This window comes from Crotalus tigris, unplaced genomic scaffold, assembly GCF_016545835.1.
Source record: "Crotalus tigris isolate CLP2741 ecotype Arizona unplaced genomic scaffold, ASM1654583v1 scf7180000017673.840971, whole genome shotgun sequence".
NCBI lineage: Eukaryota > Metazoa > Chordata > Lepidosauria > Squamata > Viperidae > Crotalus > Crotalus tigris.
The window spans coordinates 188,611-206,908 of record NW_024096558.1 but is presented as its reverse complement, the minus strand read 5'-3'; the positions used below and the strand labels follow the sequence as shown (position 1 = coordinate 206,908).

Sequence of the window (18,298 nt, the reverse complement as noted above, 5' to 3'; positions counted from 1 at the left end):
ATTGCGCCTGTGCTAAAAGGGCTGCCTGTGCCACGTGCGGTTGTAACAAAGAGCCGCGCGTGCTCCCAGCTTTGCAGACAATGGCGCCTCGTTTAAAAATCCTGAGCAGCCTGGTGAGTGAAAGAGACTGCTCCTTCGCACGCCAGCTGTTTCCCTTAATCAATCTCCCTCCCAGCATGCGTCCCCTTTGTCCTCCGCTCCCCTCGCTAATTGCCTGCCTTTCTGTTTTTCTTTCTTTCTTTTTAACGCGAGGGGTTGCACGAGCCTCCCGTTTGTTTAAGGCGGCTGCTGGAAGGTGGTTGGGGTTTGGGTTAGGGAGGGGAGTTAGGGATTTCCCCCTTTTAAGTGGGGGTGGTTTCCCCTATAGGGAATCTGACTTCCTGAGTCTTACAATTTAGCCAGGAAATTTTTGAGTAATCAATTAAATTGAATTAAATTATCTCTAATTAACTTTTAAACTAAGCAATTTCAGCTACTAGAAGAAATCCCCCCCAATGGAAAGGAACTATACCTGCCCAGGAGCCAAAGTTGTAGGTCTTTCTGTATGGCCAGATCAGTCAAGACTGGAGAATCATGGTCCAGGACAGGGCGTGGCAACTTTGGCTGACTGATCTGATTGGCCAGGAATACAGTCTCAACCCACTGCGTGGATTATCCATCTCCAGTGCTGGAGAAGCTTGCTTCACGCATCACATATTACTTGCCTGTTCAAATAGCCGTCTTGGCCAGAAGTAGTCAAGGCACTGTGGGAAAATGCCTTTTACATCAGTAAGCTAGACCTGAGTTCACACAATATTCCAAACCATGATACAGTTCAAATCCATCTTCAATAGATGAGTTTAGGTCAATCACTGACTGAATTTTACAGAGGAAGTAATTCCAGCAACCTGGCAAGTAGCATGGAAATTATTTAGAATAATAGACTAATATTAGAGCAGAACCCAACAGACACTCTGAGCTCCTTTGAGGGCAGGCAAGCTGTAAATGCCATAATAAATATAGATTGCTATGGTTAACAACTGAAGCAACAAACATATCCAGCAGAGACTGTTCTCTAAACCTTGGTTTGTTTGGCTCGTTGCTAATAGCCACACGTGTCTGGGTTCATGCTACGTGTTAAGACAAAAGTCAAACAATCCTTACTATGATTGAACACATCAACCTCAGATACCAAAAGGATGGAACAAGGCCTGTGGAGGTATCAAGTCATAGGGCCTGTATAACATATTAAATATCAGTGCTGAGTTTTCCAGTTTTCAAGACAGGATCATACGATTTCCAGATTGAGTCAGGTTCACAGGCTGGGATAAGACTCCCTCTGCTGCTCTGAGAATGGAGTAGTATTGTGCACAAGGACCTGTTCAAAACAAATCCATATTCTATCCTCAGATCAATTTTTATAAAATAAACAAATAACAGGATCATCTCCATCCATTTGCCTATAGATGAGATCCAGACAGAGAACTCACATCACAAAAAAGGGTATCCATTTTATAAACTGTATGTAAATACAGCTAAAAGAGTATATTTGCATGTAAATTAGCATGTTGAGGATAATATAAAATAAAGTACTATTCTACAATAATTAGTAATGTTTATTTAAGCAGCTTATTGAATTATAAAATAATATTACCTATGTCTTATAGAAAGCACATGGAAATAATATGTATGGAAACATGCCAAAACCCCAGTTCTGTCCAATGTACATTCATAGATAGTCCCTTCACTAGTCCCTTCACATGTGACTGATATTGGTTCTCTCTGCACCCATTTTTGACAGAGTCTTGAATTGATGTGCCTTGTCCTGAATGGAGAGAAGCAGCTTTCTGGGGCCTGTACTCAAGTCCTGCATGTTAGAGGTGCTAAGATCTCAGTCTTGAAAGACTCTAGCTCTAGTCACTTCCATCTTAGATTGAAATGTTAACACTCCAGCTTTATCCCTCTGATTCTTCATGATAAACATTCAAGCTGAATATAGGAAGTAGAGGTGATATAGGAGATGATCAGGCTGAGCTAGAAGGTGAGTTAAATATGTTATCAGTTTGGAATCATTGCACAGCCATAAGAGGCCCAATTCTGTTGAGCCATATTTCATGTCAATTTAGCTTTGACTGTTAGGTAGTATTAATAAACTCTTCAGCCTTTGGAATCCAGCAAATATTCCTAGTTCTTTGCACTTGACATGTGGTTCTCAACTTACAACTAGTTGTGACAGACTTAGCCAGAACTACTTACAATTTGTTTTTGAAGTTACAATGGCCACACTCTCCCACATGGTCACATTTTGTATGGTTGACAATAGCTCACCTTTATGCTGTTTACAGCATCCCGTGTTTTTTGCCAGATGTTTATGTCTGGTTTCTGGCAAAAAACATACTTTGGGGTAAAATGGGTTTGCTTAACAACCACTATAAAAAAATGTCAGAAAATCTGATTCACTCACATGATGCTTCAACTGATGACCACAATTTACAACCATAATTCCAGATTCAATTATGGTCTACTTGTAGAACAGAAGGTGGCTAGTATAGGCCAATATTCATCAATCTTAACTACCTTTAGATTTTCTGAGGCAAGAGAAATTATTAAGCAGTACTTATGGAATATTGCTGCCCAAACTGATAGAAGACTTAGGAAAAAGTGATTACATGTTGGTAATTTAGAGAATGCCTATAGCTAGCAAAATAGACATTACCAGGTCAAACTGAGGAAGATATTGACATCCTTCAGCAGTTTTACATAGCTGATTCCTTCCTTCGAATGGTTTTATTCATATGACTCCAGAGAGATGTTCTAATACATGCAAAATGATTAGAGATGCACGTTCACTGCTTGCTATACCAATTCTTGTATGTTATCCTTTTATGGTTCTTTGCTACTGGCGGCTATAAACCATAAAATAATACATTTCAGGTTGCAAAATTTTGCTATCTTAATCATTATGCATAAAAGGTTAGGGTTTTTATTTATATTAATAGTATCTACTAGATATATTATGTTTTAATTTATACTTTGTATGGAATTGTGTTATTTTTGGCTAATCTTTGACCAAAATAAACTGAAACTGAATGCTGGAGTGCTGGGGTCACTTTTCAAAATGCAACCTTGAGTCACAGAACTATCCTAACAGCAATATGTCCAGAGCAATTATCAAAATATTTTTGTTTCTTTAAAAAAAAATGCCCATTTTCAGATAAAAAAACAACTGGCTCCATTTCAAACATATAGAAGTATTTTATCAAAAGCTGATAAAATATCCAAATCTACACAACAAAGTTCTTGGTGTTGGAATCATTACACGCAGTCCTCAATTTATAACCACAATTGGGACCAGAACTTCCATAGTTAAGCAAGGCAGTTGTTAAGTAAGTTTTGCTTGCTTTTACTACCTTTTTTGCCATAGTTAAATGACTCACTGGAGTTGTTAAATGAATCATGTGGTTGTTAAGTGTATCTGGCTTTCCCCATTGACTTTGTTTGGCAGAAGCCCGCTGGGAAGTTCACAAATGGTCATCGCATGACCCCAGGATGCTGTGTCTGTTGTAAATTCCTGCCAGGTTGCTAAGCACTGAATTCTGATCACATGACCCTGGAGTTGTTATGACAGTTTAAGTGCAAGGGCTGGTTGAAAGTCACATTTTTCACTGCTGTCTTAACTTCAAACATTTGCTAAATGAATGATTATAAGTCAAGGACTGGATTGTAAGACAAGTCAAGGACTCCATGCTCTCCCTAACTCCCTCCCAGTTCAAGACAGATCAGCATCACTTCCATATTGCAACCAGCAGGGAGTGGATTGAAAGGGAGTGGGTTGCTTAAAGCCACTAAGAGGCAAAGGGAAGACTCAAAGCAGATATTTCCCAAAGTGCAGCTCAACTTTACCTATGCCACAGTAACTCTCATGTATTAAAGAATTCAATCTTCAGGTAGAGGTTTAACTAAACAACATCAGCAGAGCTTCAAGAGCCCTTCCAAAGAGTTGCCCTTTTCAACAAACAGCAGATTATACAGTAAGGCAAACAACCCATCTGGCAATGCTGCAAGCCAATCAGTCTTTGTAAATTGGGGGCAGAAATGCATGGGGCAATTTAGAGAAGAGCCTGGGAGCGCAGTGGGCTGAGGCACAAAGTCCTCTTACGACTGAAGCAGCAGTGCCTGGAATGCGCTTCGGCAGCTTGGATAAACAGAGCAGGAATTCTAATGAGGCCAACCTCAACTGAGTCATGGAATTGCATTGTTCTGGCAACCCCAGACTAATCAGCTCTCTCATCCCCTTGCCCAAAGGCTTTTTGTGTGGCCTTGTCTCTCCCATGGTACACGTTGCTGGAAAGTTACCAGGAAGCCTGCAAGATACAAGAGAGCTCAAATTCAAAACAGTTTGGGAGGGAGGTGGGGGGAGCATGGAGTGGTATTAAGAGCTGAGCACAACACTTAAACATTTTTCTGATTGAGATTCATTCCTTTACTATGACAAGTACAAATATCACAAGAATAGGCACGTTTTGAACTTCATCTCTCACAATCTTCTGCCCTAGACTATACAGATCCGATGAGAACTGAAATCCAAAGTATTTGAAGGACACTCATGAAAAATAAAGTAAAATGAAAGCTTCTCTCTCCTAACATCAAAAGTGGTTTGTTAAGATAAAGCTGGAAGAAAAAAACAAACCAACAACAGCTTTCCTGTTCAATACATCAATAGGTACTTAATTCATTCATACCCCAAAAGGACTCGTATCTGAAAAAACAAGCTTCTGGATGAGAAATTGTATGGTACAGAGTTTGATAATGTGTCCTCTCTTTTATTCATATCTGGCAAGTGGAGAAAACACAGGAAAATGAAGTGTATTTAAGTCCCAAGCCACACAAAAGCCCCAGAAACATTCATTTGCAATGAAACTCGTGCCTTTCTGTACAATGACTTTAAGTTTCAAAGGAGCAACAAAAGAGATTTAAATCCCCCCCTCCAAAAAAATCAAAGAAAGCAGAGGAAATGTACTCAGAGAAATGAAAAGATCTTGCTTCAGATCCATATTACAAAGTATTTTACATTTTTTGCTCCATCATTTGAAAACTTATCTCAGATTACATGGTAAATGTGTAATTTCATGTGCTATAGCTTTGATAGTGTTTGAATGAGAAACAGTTGTCTGCATCATGAACACATTTTTCAGTTTTCATTTAGGTATCCCACTACCTGATTTTACTCTTAAACTAAAGCAAATAAAGAAAAAACTGAAATATGTCATGTGATGTGTCTGTTTAAACCAGAACCCTCTGGCTAAAATAAATCAAATTCTACTTAAAAAAACAGCCTAAAAGATTAACCTTTGTTAAGTTATTACAAATTGCTTCAGATAACTAAATTTGTAATTCTAGAGGCCTGTCAAATAAGATTCTAGAACCCAGTTTTCCAAATCTAACAATTGGAGCTAAAAGTACTGTAGGCATTCATATGAAAATGCTACCATTTTCCTCCCCGTTTTGATAGAGCCATAATCCTCATTTTATCGGTCCAAAGCTGAAAGGCTTGGACTTTCAACAAAACAATAGAGAGGCAGGTATAGGCAAGAAAAAAAATTCACAGGGACAGAGTTGGCTGCCTTTAGTGTGTTTATGCCTTTGTGAAGTTTGTTTTTCTGGAGGCTTTTTGGATGTAGGCCATGTCATATGGGAGAGGACTACAGAAAAAGAAAGGGGACAGCATGGAGACACGCAGCTCCACATAATACACACTTCTCCTTTTATGTGATCTGCAGAATCTTGCTTTCTTTGAAAGTAGATGGTCAGGTTGGCTATCTAAAGGACCCCAGTATTTTTTTTGTTGACACCTTTTCTGTTCTGTTGCTCATTTGCAAGTGAGGTCAAAACAAAAGAACATTCAGAATATCTCTTGGATCCTGGCATTTGCTTTACAATGATTTTGCCAAGTCACTACTTCCACCATAGCTTATTTTTAGGATACAAGGAGGTTGGTGGTATGGAGAGGCGAGAGGTTCAGTCATAAATTCAGACAGCTATAGAAGGAGTGGAGACTTAAAAGGAAAAAAAAAGAGATCTGGTATAAACTTTTCAATTTATATCAGAAGCCACTGCTTACCCAATTACACCTTTTATGACTAGTGATCAACATTAAAAACACAAATGGCAGCATGAATTATAAAATCCAATTTGGTTCCTTTTTCAGCACTCACACTTAAAGCTACAGAACACTCAAAAATGTTTACAGCCCTTGAGAAAACTGATTCCAGGTTGAAATGTAATAGAAATTGCACATGTGCATGTACATACAACTACAGGTAAAAGAACAGTCAACAACACCAAGCTTAAGCCTGAGCAAAAAATGTTGTTGTTGTTTTTTTTTTGCCACAGGAAAACTATCGAAAAGTTCTCCACAACTAGTCCAAGTTGATAGAAGAGCATCAGTTCCTTCTCTTGGCATCTGCTTGGCCTCTATAGGAAGAGGATATTGGCTTCTATGGGTCTTTGGCCTAATCCTGCAGAGCTCTGCTTATGGTTTAACCTTTAACTAAGTTTTAACTGAGAGCCACTAAGGCACAAAGCCTGCTCTCTTAGCCCTAGGAAGGAGGCAATGGCAAACCACTTCTGAAGAACCTTGCCAAGAAAACTGCAAGGACATGTCCAGGCACTATATGAGAATTGGATATGACTGAATGGAGAAAAAAAGTTTTACTTATAGATTTGCTACTGAAACAGATTTCCCCAAGCTCCTGAAAGTTGCCACCGGGATTCCAGTAACACTGATTTTATTAATTAATCAAGATAAAGTTTGTTTGTCACCACGATAAAAAGCTTTATAATAGAATTGGAAGGGACTTGGAGGGTCCCTTTATCAAATACAATGGTGCTAAATCTTATCAATAGGAACTACAGAGAATGATCAAGCAACAGCAAAATCATGAGATTACCAAGATGATAAGTAGTGGAGATGAGGGAGTCATGGAGTAAGGATCTCTTTAGAAGGGAGGGAGGGAATAGAGATAACATACTGATCAGAATCAAGCACAAAGGAGGTGGGAGCCTATTATCCTTTATGATGGCAGTGCTTCCTTCCTTCCTGCTGTTTCAAACAGCAGGCAAATTAATAAAGTATTTCATATTTTTCAGATGAGATCACCTCAAAGAGACAGCTCTGCTCTCTTCTTTTAATCTAAGCTTATTTTTCCTCTGATAATTTTGATTTAGGCCTCCTTAAAGCACACTTACAATGTGATCAGAACACTCTTTTGGGAGCGGGGATTAATGTTCAATGAAGCCATGATGTTGACTTGTTAAAAACAGGAAAAGGAATTAAATATTCCTGATTGACTACATAATAAAAATTAAAACAAAAATAACTGAGAAAATTAAACCAAGAGCTAAATGTTTCATACTGAACCAGAAAGGAACCATGTCTAGGGAGAAGAATGAAGAGAGAGCCAGAGAGCACTGCTCCAATATGCTTCTCTTCATATTCTACATACGGATGGACTCCTCTTAGGAAATGGCTCTGACTCTCACCAGTTCCTCTAGGCTTCTTGCTAGCAATGTTAATTGCAACAGCAGCTACTCACAACATCAGAGCATTTGGTTCACTTCAAGACATAGCGTATTCTGGACCATAAAGGCTGGGTACAACCTCAAACCAAAAGAACCAGTTAACAAATGGAAAAAACCCCAAGCCTGCCTTTCCCTTGCATCATCTCTAAGCACCATGGAGCTGTTATATAAAGTCTAAGTGCTAATGCTATTGTTAAGTACTATCTCTCTTGAATCAGGGGTCATGGCTTCTCTTAGACTGGGATGGAAAAAATAAATCTGGTTCACTTTCTTTTTATGAGTAAGCAAGCAATATAGCACTATTTGGGAAATGCAATTCCTTGCATCTACACTGTGGATGCTTCCTTGATTGGGAATATTTTTTGAAGAATGCCAAGCCTCTTTAAGCAGCACTTGGGCCTTTTTGAAATAAAGAGAAGGTCAATTTAGTGATATAGGACAATATCAGAAGGGCAAACAAATAAGCAACTCAGAAACTCTTACAGGATTTTTTCACATTAGATTCCCTAAGGACCAATATCTGTGCAATCTGACTCCACCCACTTGGCAGCTTCTTAAACCATGGTGAGCTTGCCACTACTAGCACAGCCAAAGCTCTTCCAAAGTCCTTCTTATTATGTCTCAGCAGAATGTTCCTGGAGCATCTTGTGAATTTAACCGGAGAGCCGTCTTTCCACTTCCTTCTCCTGGCTAATGCAATCACCATGATGCAATAATAATGTTCAGATTTCCTAATGGAGTAGCGCTGGGGAGGGGAGGAGAGAACGCCATGAATTTAGATTTCCTGCTCAAGCAATACTTTGATTCATCTAGGGCTGACTGGCAAGGTCAGGTTCCTAGAAGTTGAGGAAAGCAAGCAGGAAATGGCTGGAATTCACAAAAATCAACTAAGCTTTTGGTTTCCTTGACAATGCTGTAGACCTCCCTCTCCTACTCTATTCTGAATTACCCAATCCTTGGCATCCATTTCCCCCACAGCCAGGATAATCTAATTCCCTCCACTTCACAGTCAAAACACACATCAGCCCTTCTTCCTCTGCCCTCCCCATCCCCCTTCCAGGAATGCATGAAGTGCAAGGCAATTTCCACAGCAACTAATTTCATTCCAAGAGACTAGCTGGCTTTAACTGGGGAGCAGACACACATGTGTCTACACACTGGGTAAAGGGATGAGAGAGAGAAATTAAGGAGAAGAAACACCAGACCAAAGCTTCCCACCACTAGGACAGTAGTCACAATCATTCATTTATTCAGCCTTCACTCTTTTATATTTATATTCAGGGAGGCAAGGCCAAAATGAGAGGCCAAAAGATGAAACCAACACTGCAGATCAGATAGAATCTAATGAAACAGAGTGTTCTCTTCAGGAAGACAAGACTTTATATCAAACTGGGTAAATTACAGTGAGGATCATTCCACAGTTCATATAGAACAGTTCCAGGTTGTTACCAGTGAGACATTCCACAGGAAGCTGCAGCAGCTAATGCAGCAGCTTTTTACTGCTCCTGTAAAAAGCACAGATGTGCAAGTGATTTAATGCACAATTACGCAACTTTACAATTTAAAGCTCAACTAGGTAATCGGAAGTCTTAATGTGGCCACAGATCCTTTTTTTTTGCAGTCCCCAGGCCTCTCTGTGGCTCATGCTCTTTGACTGCAAATTGTTAACCAGTTATCATGATGACAACGTGCAAATATGAGTGAAAAGAAACTAATAAAATGAGCCAAATCTTTGAATAGACCCCTGCACTTTCAGTTGCAAATCTCATGATTTTTGCCCTTCTGGATGCTGATTTTTAAGCATATTCAGATGAAAAGATTGCTACTCTCTTGATTGAAGAATTTTTTAAAAATTCCAAAAGCACATTAAGAGACCTCCCAATAAAGCAAAAGAACCTGAATATTTAGGGTAGTAAATGTAACAACTTCATGGGTATAATATACCTTCCACTGCCTTTCTTGGCTACTGCAGAAGCATTAGCCATAGAAAAGTGCTAAGGAACAGCTGTTTGTAACCATATCCTCCAAACTAATTACTTTCCACAAAGGGGAAAAAAATCCTTCCCAGCCATGAACATAACACACCCTAAATCAATGAAAGGAGAAATACAAGAGTGTAATGGAGATGGAGTATTGATAGAAAAATATGATTATGGCAAGAAGCTCTCTAGTGAGCATTTGTCATTCAAGAAGATTACAACAGTAAATGACATCGAAGCAATAATTAAATGTTTACAATAAGGTTTCGCATCCAATATATTTATTTAAAAGAATCCTGATTCCAGTCCAGTCCACTACATTCCTGGGAAAATGCTAAATTATAATAACCCATTAATCTGTACCTTTTAATTCAACTATCAGAGAGAAAGCTTGGGGGAAAAACAAAAAATTCATGGACAGAGACTGCATCCATATCAATGGGTACAAAAAGGGAACAATAACCATCACCAGGAAGTTAATGCTTTTTAAAAGAAATATCAGCTATCAGCTTTACTAGTTTGAAAAATAGTGGAGTGAATTTTGGTACAAATTTGGTTTTGTTAAGAAGAAATAAGCCCCAATGTCAATCCTGAAAAACAGCCAAATCCTATGCAAGCTGTTTGAAGCCAGACCAGAAAAAAATGTAGTGAAGTTTGTCCTAAATATTCACAAGAATGCAGCCACAGAAATTAAGAACACAAACTATATCACCTTGTTCTTTTGCTCCTCTTTAAAGCATGGAACTGCTGTTCCATTTTAGACTTCAGAAGTATGACCAAAGAGGCCAAGTTCTCTTATAGGAGGAAACTCAAGACTGAGAATTTAATCTCAATCTCTACAGAAGAAAGCAATGTAACCACTCTCTGCTGCCTCTTTGCAAGTCACAAGATGTATTCAAGCAACCAACATATTTTTTTTATTGAAAATTTTTACAGTTTTACAATAAAATAATCCCCCTCTCCCACCCCCCTCCCACCCATCATCCTCCCCCCTTCTTCCCAGAGCTGAATACAGGGTTAATAAAAACTAAAGAAAAACCTTACAACTTAAATAAACATCAAACAATTATAAATACGTTCAAAAAAACAACAACAAAATTTTAAATACTTTAACTCCAATATATAAAAACAAAACAAAACAATAGTTCTAATCGTTACCTTAAACATAAATTATTCAAAAGCTAGATAATACTTTTTAATCTCATATTTATGCTGTATAAAATTCACCCATCTTTTCTACACCAAAAAATATTTCTCTTGCGATTGATCTTTCAAATAAGCCAAAATTTTTGCCATTTCAGATAAATAAGAAACTTTAAGAAACCATTCCTCTAAAGTAGGCAAAAACTCCTTCTTCCAGTATTGCCCTATCAGCAGCCTTGCCGCTGTAATTAAATTCAACATTAAAATAATTTCTTTATCATCACAATCAACAATAATGCCTAACAAAATCAATTGTGGTGTAAATTTTATCCTTCTATTAAAATTTTTTTGAATATTCCACCAAATCTTAATCCAAAAAGCCTTTATATTTTTACATGACCACCAAATATGATAATACGTTGCATCCAAGCAACCACATCTCCAACATTTAGGCTGCAGATTTGGATACATACGAGACATCTTCTCTGGATCAAGGTGCTACCTATAAAACATTTTGTAAAAATTTTCTCGTAAATTTTGAGCTTGTGTGAATTTAACATTCCTCACCCAAATTATCTCCCATGTATCTAATAAGATCGGCTCTTCAAAATTTTGAGCCCATTTAACCATACAATCTTTAACTAATTCTGTTTCTGAATCCAATTCCACTAAAACACCATAAATTCTTTTTATATGAGTTCGACTTTGGTCTTTAATTTGTTTCAACAAAATCACATCCTCCCTAATAGCAACAAACATATTTATAGTGCAGTTGCATAGAAGGAAACTCAGAATGAAATTCCACAAAATGTAAAGTTATGACAATATTAAAGTTATAGCATGTAAAATTATAACCAGAAATTAACATGGATTTGTCAAAAACAGACCATGCCAAACAAATCTTATTTCATTCTTTGACAAGGTGACTAAATTAATGGATCAGCAAAATGCTTAGTGAAACCTGGCTCAAAAGCAGTAACTATGAAAAGGATCTTGGAGTCCTAGTGCAGTGGTTCTCAACCTTTTCTTCACTATGGACCCCCTTTCAATACCTTTTGTAGCCATGGATCATGGCCATGGACCATGAAGGCTTAACTCAAGATTTAAATCATAACATTTCTTAAAGCCTTCGTGGACTCTGTGTGACATAGCGGCCCTCCAAGGGTCCATGGACCTCAGGTTGAGAACTACTGTCCTAGTGGATAATCACTTAAATATGAGCCAGCAGTGTGTGGCAGCAGCCAAAAATGCCAATGCAATCCTTGGTTGCATAGAGGGATAGGGTCACGATCACATGAAATATTACGGTAGTAAGCGTTATAAAAGCTTAGTGAGACCACACCTGGAATACTACATCCAGTCTTGGTCACCTCATTATAAAAAAAAACATGTTGAGACTTTGGAAAGAGTACAAAGATGAGGAACTAAGATGATTAAGGGTCTGGACACTAAAACATATGAAGAACGGTTGCAGGAATTGGGCATGGCTAATCTTGAGGAAAGAAGGACTGGGGGGGGGAGATGATAGCACTATTCCAATATTTGAGGGGCTGCCAAAAAGATGATGGAGTCAACCTATTTTCCACAGCATAAGAAGCCAAGACTAGAAACAATGGTTGGAAACTAATCAAGGAGAAAGCAACCTAGAACTAAGAAGAAACCTTCCTAACAATGAGAATTGCTTGCCTACAGAAGTTGGCTTGCCTTCATGAAGTGGGTGCTTCATCATGGGAAGCTTTTAAGAAGAGACTGGACAGCCACTTGTCTGAAATGGTATAGGGTCACCAGTTTGAGCAGGGGTTTGGACTAGAACAGGGCTTTTCAATCGGTGGTACTCGTACCACTTGTGGTACTTTGCCACATGGCAGGTGGTACGTGATTGCTAGCCATGTATAGGAGGGGAATGAGCCAAAGCGAGCCAAGCCTGAGGGAGAGGCAGCTGCAGGACTGCCTGGGCTTGGCAGAAGCCCCAGTAGCTGCAGGGCTCCAGCTGATTGGCTTCCCCAAGCAGCTTGGAGCTGGAGGTGAACTGAAGAAAAAGGGGAGAGGAGAGGCTATAAAAGAACGTGGTTTGGGTGGGGGAAGGGGAAAAAAGATATCAGGAAAGGTTTAATCCCTTTAAACAAATGTAATTAGTTTTATTCCCTTTAACTGAGTCTGTCTGTGGCTTTTAGAAAGTTTTCTTTGAAGGTAAATAGGCTTAATTTAAAGCGAAAGCTTTTCGCAATTGCCGGAGCCTTTCAGTCAAGGATTGCAACATTGTGACATGTGACATGCCTGAGGCAGCTTCAAGAGAAAAAAAAAAACAGAGTTTGTGTTTCTTTATTTTCTTCCTTTGCACTTGATTCCTGTGTCTTTAAGGGTACAGGGAAGGGATTGGAAAAGCTCAGAAGGGCCAACCAGCTAGCTCACGAGTCTACAAACTTAGCAACTTTAAGACCTGTGGACTTCAACTCCCAGAATTCCTCAACCAGCCATGAGGGCTGAGGAATTCTGGGAGTTGAAGTCCACAAGTCATAAAAGTGCCAAGTTTGAATTTATCATACATTTGTCACTGCAACAGGAAAGTGATTCAGCAAAGGAACAGCCACAGAAGAAATTAAAACTGGTACTTTTTTTCTTTTTTTCTACAGTTTGTAATACTTTATTAGATTATAGAATAAAATACAAAAATACAAAAGCAAATAGTAGGACACAGTGGGGAGGAAAAAGGGGGGAAAGTGAGGAGGAGAAGGGGAAAAGAACATACTTCCTCTGTTGCAGTAGAAGGAAGCATTAACATTGAACCTCAACTTTTTATAACTGTATTATAAACTAGCCATTTCTATAACAACAAATGAATCTAATCAGTAAAACCCAAAATCCCCCCCTTTTTTTGACATCTTGCTAAGCACTGGTGGTGGCGCAGCAGTTAGAGTGCAGTACTGCAGGCCACTTTAGCTGACTGTGTTCAGCAGGTCAGCGGTTCAAATCTCACCGGCTCAAGGTTGACTCAGCCTTCCATCCTTCCGAGGTAGGTAAAATGAGGACCCAGATTGTTGGGGGCAATGTAAATATATATATACATTGCTTACTGGTGTACACTGCTTAGAGAGTGATTGCACTTAAAGCGGTATATAAGTCTCATAAAATAAATAAATAAATAAATAAATAAATAAATAAAATATTGTCATGTCCTAAAAGTGGTACAATCTGTGAAAGGTTGAAAAGCCCTGGACTAGAAGACCTGCGAGGTCTTTTCCAACTGTATTCTATTCTACTCTACTCTACTCTACTCTACTCTACTCTACTCTCTTTTCTTTTCTTTCGTGGAATTTACCCAACAACTGAGTCAGAGATGACTGAATGGCTAACAAATAAGAAGTATAATCAAGATTACTAGTTTTTGGTATATAACCTTATATTTACATTATACAAATATAAATATGTGCTAGTATATTACATACATTTAGAAAGATTAAATAGTTTACTTAGACTTCAATAAGGCTTTTGACAAAGTAGACCATAGCCTACTTCTTGATATGATAGAAAAATGTGAGACAATAGTACCACTAGAAGGATTCACAACTGGTTGATCTGCCGCACTCAGCATCTAGTTCTTAATGCTACTACATCTACATGGAAGGAAGCATGCAGTGCATTTAAGTATGAGCCAGCAGTATGCTGCAGCTGCCAAATAATCCAATGCAGTTCTGCCCAGGATGCACCATCAGAGGGACAGTATCACTAGTAACATTTTATACTACATTAGTATGACCATACTTGCAATATTGCATCCAGTTTTGGTCACTACCATACAAAAAAGATGATGAGACTCTAGAAAGAGTGCAGAGAAGAGCAACAAAGATGATAAGAGGTCTGGAGGCTGCCATATGACGAATAGTTGTGGGAACTAGGTATGTCTTATCTAAGGAAGAGAAGAACTAGAGGTGACATGATAGCAATCTTCCAGTACTTGAGGGGCTGTCACAAAGAAGGGGTTGACCTATTCTTCAATGTACCTGAGGGTAGGACAAGAAGTCAAACATGAAAGCTCACTAAAGAGATATCCAACTTAGAATTAAGGAGAAATTTCCTGACAGTTAGAATTAATCAGTGGAATGGCTTGCTTTCAGAAGTTGTGGGTGCTCCATTACTGGAGGTTTTAAAAAAGAGTTTGGACAAATAAGCAGGGCTAAAAGATCTCCAAGGCCTTTCAATCCTGATATTCTACATTCTACTGCCAAAGTCACATTATATAACGGAAAAGCTCCATTCATTTCTATAACCATCACCTGAGTAAATATTACTCAGTTCAGAAAAAAGCAAAAGATAGCATAAAGACATAGGTTGCCAAAATGGTAAGAAGTCTCTTGAAACTTCAGATTTAATTATCTTACTACACATATAACACTTCACTTGGGTGTGAGAAACTCCCAAAGACCAATGTGACTTGTCTGATATTGAAATTGGGACTTTCCCGTAAGAATGAATTTAAAGCAAGCTAATGGGTTGTCCAAAGGTGCTTTTCCAAAGGCAACTAGACTTTCTTGTGTTTTCTTTTATTTAGAAAACATTTTGGATGAGAAATGAAACATTTTCAAAAAAAAAAAGACTAAGAAAGTCCAGTTGCCTTGGAAAAACACTTTTGGACAACGACTTGGATGATCAAGAATCTCCACAGACAACTTAATGGATTGTCTTCCCTTCATACATATAATTCGATGAATTGTAAGGCAACTTTTGTCATTACAACTTTGCAAAATCACCAGTGCATTACTGTAGTTTGGGTTCCCCTAGTCTCCCCAAACTACAGTAATGTATTGGTGATTTTGGAGAATTCAAAAGAGGTTTGAACCGCAGTCATTACTCTGGAAGGAGATCAATAGTGAAGACAACACTCATGCAAACAGCACAAGCAGGTCATAAACACCTAGATGTCAGTTCCTGCTCACTTCACCAATATAAACCCAGCCTCTTTTAAGCTCTCTGCATCAGGAGATTCAAGCCAAAAGCTTGTAAATCTCTCCTAAAATATATTAGGAAATTCATCAGGCCACATCCAGATCTCAGGAGAAGCAACTTGAACAATAGGTTAAACAAATCTGCCCAGTACTGGCCACCATTCCCCAAAGGGAAATTCCAATGTACCCTGAACAGAGGGTAGAACTGTATGATTCACAGGCATTATTAAGTTAATGATGATGTTCAGGGACATGTAAAGTTCCCCAGGTTTGTTGATTCTCCCTGCTAATGCCTCCTGCTGCTTCCCTACCCCAAGCAATCAACTTCCCTTCACTGTTGGAGCTTAGTTGGCAAACCAAACAAACCAAACAACTATATATTAGACCATCCCCAGGAAAGAATTAGCAAATTCAGGAAGTTCTTGTTGTATTTTACAAATGCAGGGTAAAACAATTTAAAAGTCGTTCATATGGTGGTGAAAGCTGTTTTGAGTATGAATCTTCTCCTTGCTGTTTCTCTTGCAAAGGGCAAACTTTGTCTGTGCCATTGCAGTGTGCCAGGAATAGCTTGTGCTATTCTAGCAATGAGGCTAGAGTTAATCTCTGATTAGACCCAGCAACTTACAAAAGGCATCCTTAGGATCCTGTATCTTCCTTGCTTGTGTGTTTCAGTAATAGAAAAACTAAAGCTGATCCTGGAGAAAAGCCTGTTCTATATCTACAGCAGGTACTTTTCACAGACTTATAAACCATTTGCTGGAATTCTTGTGAAGATCACCAACAGTGGCCTATTTTGAAGCAAGAATGTATATATGAGACTGATCTCCACTCTGGAGAAATAAAAATAATTTAAAAAGTTAGCTACTCTTGTCATTCAATCCTTTAATGTCAAATACTCAAGTTTACTCAAGAAAGCACATACTATTGGTACCCTTCATGATGAGTGATTTTGAATACGATAGTGCAGGCCCTATGCAAAGCATTAAACAATCATGCTATTGCATATCTACCCCAGATGCATGTCAGACTAAATCATACAAAGATTCCTAAGTGGCTGCTTAGGGCACCAAGCTTTTATCCAGGCTTCCTTCCATATGGTGTTGCAGAAGCTGGCATATCCAACACAGAGGTCCATCAAGTGTTCCAGTCCTCTATAGGGGCAATATGTAGGCCAACTTTTTTCCAGACCAGAAAGGGAACTGGGTTACTCTTTATGGTGGTACAAACATAATAGCTTTAAATTTCCAAAATCAAGAATATAGAAGTACTTCCTCCTTTTCTTCCAGGTGATCTTGCTTACCTGGACCAAAAGATATCTATCTAAACCTGCCCTGTAATTTTCTCTAGTCTACAACACTTAACGACATAGGAAATTCTAAATTCATTACTCATGGAAGATAAACGACTCATCCACGATTCCCATTCCAAAACCATGCTTTCCTTTTATGAGGCCAAGGAAGGAAAAAACAGATCAAGAGTAGCCAAACCCGAAAAGGTCCAGGATAAGCGCCCGGGGTGTCCTGGGATGAGCGTCTATTTAAGGAGAGGTGGGAACGGGTGCTAACGGTGGAAAGAGAGTTCGATGCTGGGGGGGGGGGGGGAGGAAGGAACAGAGAACTCAATCTCTGCTTGGCGAAGAGGACAAAGGTCCAAGCTTTCCGGAGGTCTAGAGATAAATGGACAAGCCTGGGTGGGGGCATGGAGGCCAAGTGGCGGGACATGGAGAGAAAAAAGAACAAGCGGGAGGGATAAATCAGGAAATCGTGAGCGCGGTAACTTCCAAGGAGAGCGCCCAGGCGAGCGGGTTGCGCGCTTGCTTACCCAGAGCTCCGTGCCCCAGTCCATGCTGGCTGCGCTCCCGTCGTGCGCCCTCGCTTTCTCTCGTTAGGCCCACCCGAAGCCGAACTCGCCGCTGCCGCCGTTACCCCAGAAAGTCCCCACTCCTCCGGCCGCACAACCTCAGCGCTTGCTTGGGACACTCCCTGCTCCGCCCCCGACGACGATCCTTAAAGGCGCAGTCAGGAGTCGTCAGCCCGAGTGGGTTGCCTTGTTTTGCGCCAGGACGGCTTGTCTCGATCTCTTTTCGCCTTCCTAGTTTATTGACGCGCGTAGACCGCCCAGCCCGTCCCTCACCCGCCCGTCAGGATCCAGAAGGTCGAGAGCGCCATCCTTTGAGATACCGGCGTCACTGCTCCTCTCCGGACGGAGCTCAGTGCCCGAGCTCCCGACCACCACCGTTGATTGAGGAAAAAATCCAGCGCGGTCCCTTGAGGACCAATTCAGCAGCTTCTTGAAAAATCCACGAGGCTTGTTGCTGGCTTTGCTAACATCTTCCTTGCAAGAGCTGCGCAGAACCCACAAAAATGCACGCTGGTTTGTGGCGTTTGGCTTGGTTCCAAGAAATACTTCCCAGATAAATTTGACAAGGCAGTTCAAGCCGGCCCTAAGCACGTTTATTTAGGGCTGACCCCCGGCCCGGAATTCAGGGCGTGGGGAGACGTTGTTTAGAAAAACAAGCCGTCCATTCCCCATGCAATGGTAGCGGATCTCCTCGATTGTTGTTTTTTTTTTTATCGCTACCAAGTTGCCGGAGTGGATATAAAAGGTCTTTTACAGCAGCAGGCGCTGGGCTTTTGTTTTTGGCCGCCTCCTGGGGAAGAGAAGACTTGAGTC

At 39.8% G+C, this 18,298-nt stretch overlaps 1 protein-coding gene across 2 annotated transcripts in view; it reads right to left on the bottom strand.

Moving 5' to 3' along the window:
* TRIP10 (thyroid hormone receptor interactor 10) overlaps window positions 1-17,744 on the bottom strand; it is an 87,905-nt gene extending 70,161 nt beyond the window's left edge. The window contains exon 1 of one of the 2 annotated variants that reach the window (XM_039337264.1): window positions 17,447-17,744. In XM_039337264.1, the coding sequence (XP_039193198.1) occupies window positions 17,447-17,470 (24 nt within the window). In that variant the 5' untranslated portion in view covers window positions 17,471-17,744. The remainder of the gene's footprint in view (window positions 1-17,446) is intronic. The other variant, XM_039337265.1, reaches the window with a different exon arrangement.
* Between the last annotated feature and the right edge of the window lie 554 nt (window positions 17,745-18,298).